Source organism: Motacilla alba, unplaced genomic scaffold (genome assembly GCF_015832195.1).
Source record: "Motacilla alba alba isolate MOTALB_02 unplaced genomic scaffold, Motacilla_alba_V1.0_pri HiC_scaffold_28, whole genome shotgun sequence".
Classification (NCBI taxonomy): Eukaryota; Metazoa; Chordata; class Aves; order Passeriformes; family Motacillidae; genus Motacilla; species Motacilla alba.
Genome location: NW_024037374.1, coordinates 4,769,360 through 4,776,832, shown reverse-complemented (window position 1 = coordinate 4,776,832; position 7,473 = coordinate 4,769,360). Strand labels below are relative to the sequence as shown.

The window sequence follows — 7,473 nt, the reverse complement described above, 5'->3', positions numbered from 1 at the left end:
TCTTGGCTGCCTCATGCCCTGGTGCCTGCTGGGCTGCAGCCTCCTCCAGGCCTTGGCCCAGGGACGCAGGTCCTGCGCCCTGGGCTGTGGGGCCATCTCCACGTCTCTGCTGCTCTCCAGGCTTCTCAGGAAACTCTGCTTTCTGTGGCCGAGTTCCTGAAGAGGAGGGATCTCGAAAGACTGGTGAAGAACAAGGAGCTGTGGAAGTTCACCGAGTGCCTGGTAAGGACAGCCTGGAAGTCCCAGCCTCAGCCTGGAGAAGGCCCTCAGTGTGTGGGGCTGGCAGCTGCGCCCCTGCCCGCGGCTGCACCCAGGGGCCACGCGGGCTCTTCTCCAGGCTCCTGTGGGCCCGAGGCGGGGGCTGATGGAGACCCGGCCCCGCAGGGCTGCGGGGCAGACCGGCACCGCGGCTCCCCGGGCAGCAGCCGGCCCTCTGCCCCCTCCGGAGCCCGGCGCCAGCGGCTGCTGGCCGCGCCTCAGGGCCCTGCGGGCAGGGGAGGCCGGGGCTGGGCGCATGGAGCGCCTGGCCCAGGGGCTGAGCCCGCGCCAAGCCTGCCCTCCTGCTGCTCTCTCCAGCTGGAAGAGGACAGGAGCCGAGCGGCCGAGCACCTGCGCCGGGCCGTGCCCTACCTGCGGAACCCACAGGAGTCCCTGCGAGCGGCGGCCATCAGGTTCATGGGTGAGCCACGAGCCCGGGCTCCCTCCCCACCCTGCCGCAGCTCGGCCCCAGCCCCGGCTGCTGCCCCGCCAGCGCCGTCCGGGCCCTGGGCCATGGAGCCCCGCCTGGGCTGGGCGCTGCTGCCGCCCTCTTGCAGCCGTGCCCTGGGGCAGGAGCGGGCGGCAAAGGCCCGGGCTGAGCCCTTCTGGGCCAGCAGGGCGTGCGGCCACAGCGCTGGCAGCGCCGCGGGCAGGGAGCTGTGCCGCCGGCGCCGTGACAGGCTCTGTGTTCCCAGGGATGGCCGGGCAGCACCTGAGGGGGCAGCGGGAAGAGCTCCAGCTCATCTGCAACGGTGAGTGAGGGCAGCGGGCTGGCAGCGGGGGCTGGCAGGGGAGCTGCAAGTCCTGTCCTGGCTGCGGAGGGTTCTGCTCCCTGTGTGGACAAGGGGTGGCGTGGACAGAGCACACTGAGGTTTCAGAGCCGTGTGGGGCATTCGTGGCCAGCAGCTTCAGGCTGATCCCGTTGGTCCCTGCTCCCTCCTGGCCATGGCTAGAGCGAACTGGATACCCCTGGCAGGGGACTCTCCTCAGGTCCCCGCGGATCTGGAATCTGACCATGGCTCTGTTCCTCTCTCTTTCAGCCCTTGAACACCTGACAGAGGACATCAGCAGTGTCGTGTCAGACGTGGCACTTCAAACATTGTATGTCCTCCGAGCACTACGGAGTGAGCGATATTCCATCTTCCAGAGGCTGCAAGATCAGCTCCACAGGGCATGGAGGACACGGCCTCGTCTGTCGGGGCTGGGCTGGCTGCGGTGCTGGAGCTCTGCAGAGAGCTGATCCCAGAGGCTCTGTCTGCTGGGGCCACCTGAGCCATCGGGAATTTTTTATTTCTTTAGATTGTTCTTTTCTTCTTTTGTTTTTTTTTCTTTAGTCTATGAATATAGAATGTGTTATAATACTAGACTCACAGTGTTATAAATAAGAAGCTTGTCTAGGCCAATATTTAAGCAGCCATCAATTATTAATTAATGTGGTAAAGTATGATCAAAACAGCGCTGGGTAGAGTGGGGGAAGTTTTCCCTCCAGCTGCACACCGATGGTTGGGATGTACAGATATTTATAGGGGTGCACATAAGCTTTTTTCAGCAGTTCTATTCCAAATTTTTACGTCACAATTCTATACACTATTGTGAGTTAGTTTTCTCAGGATGTACCCCAGAAAGGAGTATCCCAGATGGTGGGGTCCGACTTCCGAAAGAAGAAAGAGGTCTTCCAGATGGTGCGGTCCAGACTCCAGATGTGGGCCCACCTTTTAATTGCGAAGACTATAAATCTCATAGCAGTGATGTCCAGCTTCCCTTGGTCGAAGCTATCCATCCTTGGGTTGATGTTCATCTTCCTTTCTCAAGCTTCTTTTTACTGTTTTGTTAAGGTGTTGAGATAAGCATGTTTCCTTTACATATATTCTAAACTTATATTTCAAAGCTCCTTACTACAAGTAATATTCTAAAATTATACTTCAAAAGGTTATTATTGCAAAGCTGTTAAATGCTTGGCTACGTGCAAAAAGTTCCTGTCCAGCAGCAACATCCTTAAAGCTTTAATTCAGATGCTATAAAAGTTAATTGCAAACAAAGGATAAGTTTAAATGCCTTCTTCCATGCTTTACTCCCTCAGTTATTGTTTTGGAATTCATCCTTTAATTGTCCCATGATCAGTTTCCATACATATCACAATCACAAGCACACATGCTGCCTGTGTGTACCTGACACGAAACACAGCTTTGTATCTCACAGCGGCAGCAGAAGCAGCGGCAGCAGCAGCAGTAAAACCAGTGATTTTATCGACTCCCTCTCGCTTCTCCTCTCCCTCTCCCGCAGTCCCGCACCCTCTGCCGGTCTCCCTTTCCCGGTGTCCCCTCTTCTCCCACTCTCTCTCTCCCCATGCCCGGCCGGGCCATGCCCCCGGCCGTCCCCGGCCCCGGCCGTCCCGCCGCGCTCTCGCCTCCGGCCGGCTCTGGCCGTGCTGGCGGCGGCGCTGCTGGGCGGGCATCAGCGCCTGGGGCTGGGGCGGCATCGCCGCCCTTTGGCTCCGCCCGGCCCGAGCCCGGCCCCGGCCCCGGCCCCGGCTCCTCGCGGGGCCCGCGGAGGACACAGGCGGCGCGGCCGCTGCCGCCGCCTCCGCTGCGGCTCGCCCGGCCCGAGCTCCGCCGCTCGGCAGCGCGGCCGCCGGCCCCGAGCTGCCGCTGTCCCGTGTCAGGGAGCGAAGGCCTGGCGATGGCCGGCCCGGGGCGCTTGAGGGGCGCTCGGGGGCCGGTGCTGGCCCCGGGCCGAGCGCTGACAGCCACGTCCCGCCCGCAGGGAAGGCGCAGCGGGGCCTGAAGGAGCAGCACCGGCTGGGCTCGCTGCTGGGGCGCGGCGGCTTCGGCAGCGTCTTCGCGGCCACGCGGCTCTCGGGCGGCGCCCCGGTGAGCGGCGGGGCCGGCGGCGGGCGCAGGAAGAGGGCAGAGGAGGGGGAGGATGGGGCTGGGCAGGGCGGGCGGCGAGCTGGGCCCGCTGCTGCCCTTGGCTTGCAGGTGGCCATCAAAAGGGTACCACGGAAGCGCGTCCGGCACTGGGGCGAGCTGGTGAGTGAGTGGGGCCAGCGGGAGAAGCCGGGCCGTGCCGGGCGGGGATGAGCCGAGGCCCGGCAGGGTGGGAGCCTTTGGGACGCCTCGAGGGAGAGCGTGCGTGGGGCCAGCGCAGGGCACAGAGCATCCCGGGCTGGCTGAGGGCTTCCCGACCCCCGGCACGGCATCAGCCCCACTGACGGCATCGTGCTCCTCCCCGCAGCCCGACGGCACCAGCGCACCCCTGGAGATCGTACTGCTGGCCAAGGTGTCCACTGGCTTCCCCGGTGTGGTCCAGCTGCTGGAGTGGCTTGAGCTCCCCAAGGACATCTTGATGGTGCTGGATTGCCCGCAGCAGTCTCAGGACCTGCAGCATTTCATTCGGGCACGGGGCTTCCTGTCCGAGGAGGTGGCGCGGGAGCTGTTCCGCCAGGTGCTGGAGGCCGTGCGGCACTGCACCAGCTGTGGGGTCCTGCACAGGGACATCAAACCAGGGAAGATCCTGGCTGACCTGGCCACCGGGCAGGCCAAATTGATCGACTTTGGCTGTGGCACCTACCTGCAAGACACAGCCTATCCTCACTTTGAAGGTGAGCCCACACAGGGGTGTGCTCCCAGTCCCAGCATTTCATGGCCCAACATCTCACAGCCCAAGCTGGGTGTGGCAGCAGGGATTCTCCCTTTTCCTGCTTTTCATGGCACTGAGTCTTCAGCCAAGTTGCTTTTGAGCAGGGCTGGGTGGGGAGGCAGCTTCCAGCCCTGCTGGCAGCCTTTGCCCACCACTCTGCCCAGGACGGGGGCTGGGGCTGGGGCAGCCAGCCCGACAAAAACACCCGTGGGTGGGGGTAGCGGGGGGGGGGGACGGGACACCAGAACCTGTGCCCCAGCCGGTTTGGTATGCAGGTGAGAAAGGGTTTGAACTGCTCCACTCACCTGGTTGGCTTTGGGTTCATAATGCTTTTTGGGGCAATGCAGGCAGGGAGAATGAGGGCATGGTTTTCCCCAGCTCTGAGTGGGTTTATCGTTGTCATGGTCAGGCCTTGCCGGGGCTTCCACTGCCCTCTTCCAATGCCAGTGACTTCTTTTCCAACCCCAAGTCTGTACACAAGTCCCAGGTGCTGGTGAGAGGGCAGCAGGCCATCCCCTGTGCCACTGGGGCAGCCCCTGCACACCCAGGGATGGTGGGGCGAGGCTCTGGGAGCAGCAGCATCCCCCTGCTGAGCTCCGTCTATATTCCATAGGAACACGCTCATACAGCCCCCCGGAATGGACCCACTTTGGCTGGTACTACGGCAAGCCAGCTACCATCTGGTCCCTGGGCATCCTACTGCACCAGATGGTCTGCAGGGAGCACCCTTTCAGGAGGGGCCAGACCATCAGCTGGGACCAGCAGCTCTCGCTGCCACAAGGGCTCTCTTAAGGTGGATCCTCTTCTCTGGGCATGGGGGGAATACCAGTGTTTGGAGACAGCAGTGGGCTCGTCAGCATCCCGCTCTGGCAGCTGCTGAGGAGGTGGCACATGTCCTGCTCTCCTGCTCTCCTCCAAAACAGGCAATTGATGGGAAAGTTTAGGCCCAGCTCTGAGCACATCCAGCACGGCCTGGGCATGGGAATAGTGGGGCAAAGCCAACAGGAGCCTTCTCCAACTGACCAGCAGTTTCTGGCTTCTCTGCCCAGAGTGCCAAGACCTGATCAGGCGGTGTTTATCCATGCTGGACATGGAAAGGCCTTCATTAGAACAGCTCTTGTGTGATCCTTGGATGCAGGATATTCATCTGCCCTGGAAGAAGGGAGAGAGCCACGGGCACACTGTGATGCAGGGCCCTGGTAAGTTACAGCTCCACACATGCTTTGGCAATCAGAGGCAAAGGAGTCCAGACTTTTTTGTCCTGCCTGTGTCACTGCCCAGGGCTCATCAGATGGGAGCACGCAGACCTTGTGCTGGATCTGAGCTACTCTGCCCAGCACTGGTGGCCACCATCTGAGCTGGTTTGGTTTGTTCTGGTTCCCTGACAGCCTGGTCTCACCCCAGGGAAGGAGAAGGAGCCCCTGGAGAAGCTGTGCCAGGTGGGGCTGCTGCTGCTGGAGCCAGCGAGGAGCACATCAAGGATGACAACCTCTTCCGGGACCTGGCCACTGGCAAGCTGAAGATGATAGACTTTGATTCTGGCACCTTCTTCAAAGCCAGGCTCCACAGGGAATCTGCAGATGAGTCCACACGCAGGGGGATGCTCCCAGATTTGGGCATTGCACAGCCTGGCTGGGAAACAAAGGTTCTCCCCTTTTCTAGGGCAGATGCAGCTGATCCTTCAGTCGGCTGCCCAGCTGCTTTTGGCAGGGCTGGGGGCATGGGCTGGGGTGGGTATGAAATGGGAGTGGGCTCCTGGCCCTGCTAACAGGCCCCAGCACCCACCGTGCCCCGGGCTGGGGCTGGGGCTGGGGCGGCCAGCCCAACACTAATGCTGCTGGCTGGGCTACGGGGTGTACCCAGGAGCTGCATCAAAGCCGGATAGCACGACTCTGAGGGGGGCTAATCATCCCAAACTGTAGCAGTGCCTCCAGCCTGCACCTTAGCAAGGCTTTAGTGATACTCAGCTTTAGTGATTCTCAGCTGGGGCATGCAGCAGGCATTTGGAAGACCAGGAAAGAGAGGAGAGCACTGTATGAGGTTCCGAGTAGATGTCCTTATTGGTCTTCTTTATAGCTCTTCCACGGAGTGTCTCGAAGGGTCTCAGGGACAGCAGCTCTGGTGAGCTGTGCAGAAACAGGGGTTTATGTAGGGCAAGAGGGGATCGAGAATTGTCCAATGGTAAGGGTTAAAGGAAAGTGACCTATAGCCTTACAGAGAGATAAGCAAGGGTCCAAGAGCGGGAGAGAGGGGCTCCTATTGTCTGGTCATCCAGACTCAGCATTTTGCCTGTCCTAGGTCTCTGAACGCCAAGGCACAAGGTTTGCAGGGCCTGTGCCTGCTACACAACACAAACAAACCCCCATGGCGGGAGCACAGGTGGGACTCCAGAACCTGTGCAGGGCCTGCTTTACTGTGCAGGCAAGGAAGGGCTTGGGCTGCTCCTCTCCTCTTGTTTGCTTTGGGATCACTGTTATTTTGGGGGGCAGTGCAGGGGGGAAGGAAGAAAGCCTGGGCTTCCCTCACCCGTGGGTGTGTTTTTCCCTAGCATGCAGCAGTTGGGCTTTCCTCAAGCCCCTGACAGAGATAAGATTTTTGACCTTTTTTCTTGTTGCTCCTTTGTGTCTGTAATGTATTTTCAGTAATTTGCTGTTTGTTTTTCTAGAGGAAGCATTTTAGGTGGGCTCCAGTCTGGATTGGGAAGTGCTTGGGACCAGCTGCGGCGTGGATGGGCCGTGCCCTTGGAGAAGGCTGAGGACATTGTTTGGGACCAGCTTTTCTTCCAGCCCTGGATGGTGTGAGGTGGGTCCCTGTCTGCTTGGCATGGTGGGATCAGAGCTTTTGGGAGATGTCAGCGAGCACAGGAGCATCCTGCTCTGGGCAGCTGCTGAGGAGGTGGATGTGCCCTGGCCGGCTGCAGGCTGGGCACATGTCCTGCCCTCCTGCTCTGCTCCCAAAGGCAGCAGTGATGGGCAGCTCTGGGCACAGCTCTGGGCACAGCCAGCATGGCCTGGGCACCGCGAGCGGCTGGGACAAGGGGACAGGAGCCCTCAGCTGACGGGTGGCTTCTGCTTTCTCTCCTTGCACCTGGGCTCTGTGGGTGCTGAGGCTGCTCTGGGCTCTGCCAGGGCTCTGCTGGAGCTCAGCACTGGGCTGGAATCAGCCAAAGAAGAAATGGTGGGACCTGCAGCACAGACGTGCTTGAGCATTTTGGCAACACAGCTCAAGTTTGCAGAGTGTGCACCTCCAAGGGAAAACATGACACCACCCAAAAAATAAACTTGTTCAATAACTTCTGAAATGAAATCAGTCTGGGATGACCCCAAGTGAGATTTTTCAGCTTGCTCAAGCTGTAGCTCAGCCCTTCTCTGAACAGTTCCCCCACCCAACCTGGCTTTTACTTCCCAACTGCTCCCTCTTTTCCTGCAGTGAGTTCCCAGCCCATTGCAGTCTGTATCACACTGTTGCCTTCCTTGATGCCCCTCACCACGAGGAAGGCCGAGCCCCAGGCTCAGGGACTCATCCTGTCACTGGCTGAGGAGCAGCAATGTCTCAGAGGTCCCATGGGATTTTAGT

At 60.1% G+C, this 7,473-nt stretch overlaps 1 protein-coding gene across 1 annotated transcript; it reads left to right on the top strand.

Moving 5' to 3' along the window:
* The first annotated feature begins 1,595 nt into the window (after positions 1-1,595).
* Positions 1,596-7,203, top strand: LOC119696318. The gene is made up of 7 exons (XM_038126019.1): positions 1,596-1,608; positions 2,542-3,128; positions 3,237-3,287; positions 3,493-3,859; positions 4,947-5,096; positions 5,286-5,542; positions 6,196-7,203. Exons 1-7 carry the CDS (start codon positions 1,596-1,598, stop codon positions 6,526-6,528), a joined length of 1,758 nt encoding a protein of 585 aa, XP_037981947.1. The 3' UTR covers positions 6,529-7,203.
* The last annotated feature ends 270 nt before the right edge of the window (positions 7,204-7,473 follow it).

What these genes read in the sequence shown, in the direction of transcription:
- LOC119696318 (XM_038126019.1), top strand. An exon ending in GGCTCTCGGGCGGCGCCCCG is followed by an intron (nt 3,129 to 3,236) that starts GTGAGCGGCGGG and finishes CTTGGCTTGCAG; the next exon opens with GTGGCCATCAAAAGGGTACC. An exon ending in AGCCTATCCTCACTTTGAAG is followed by an intron (nt 3,860 to 4,946) that starts GTGAGCCCACAC and finishes TTCTCTGCCCAG; the next exon opens with AGTGCCAAGACCTGATCAGG.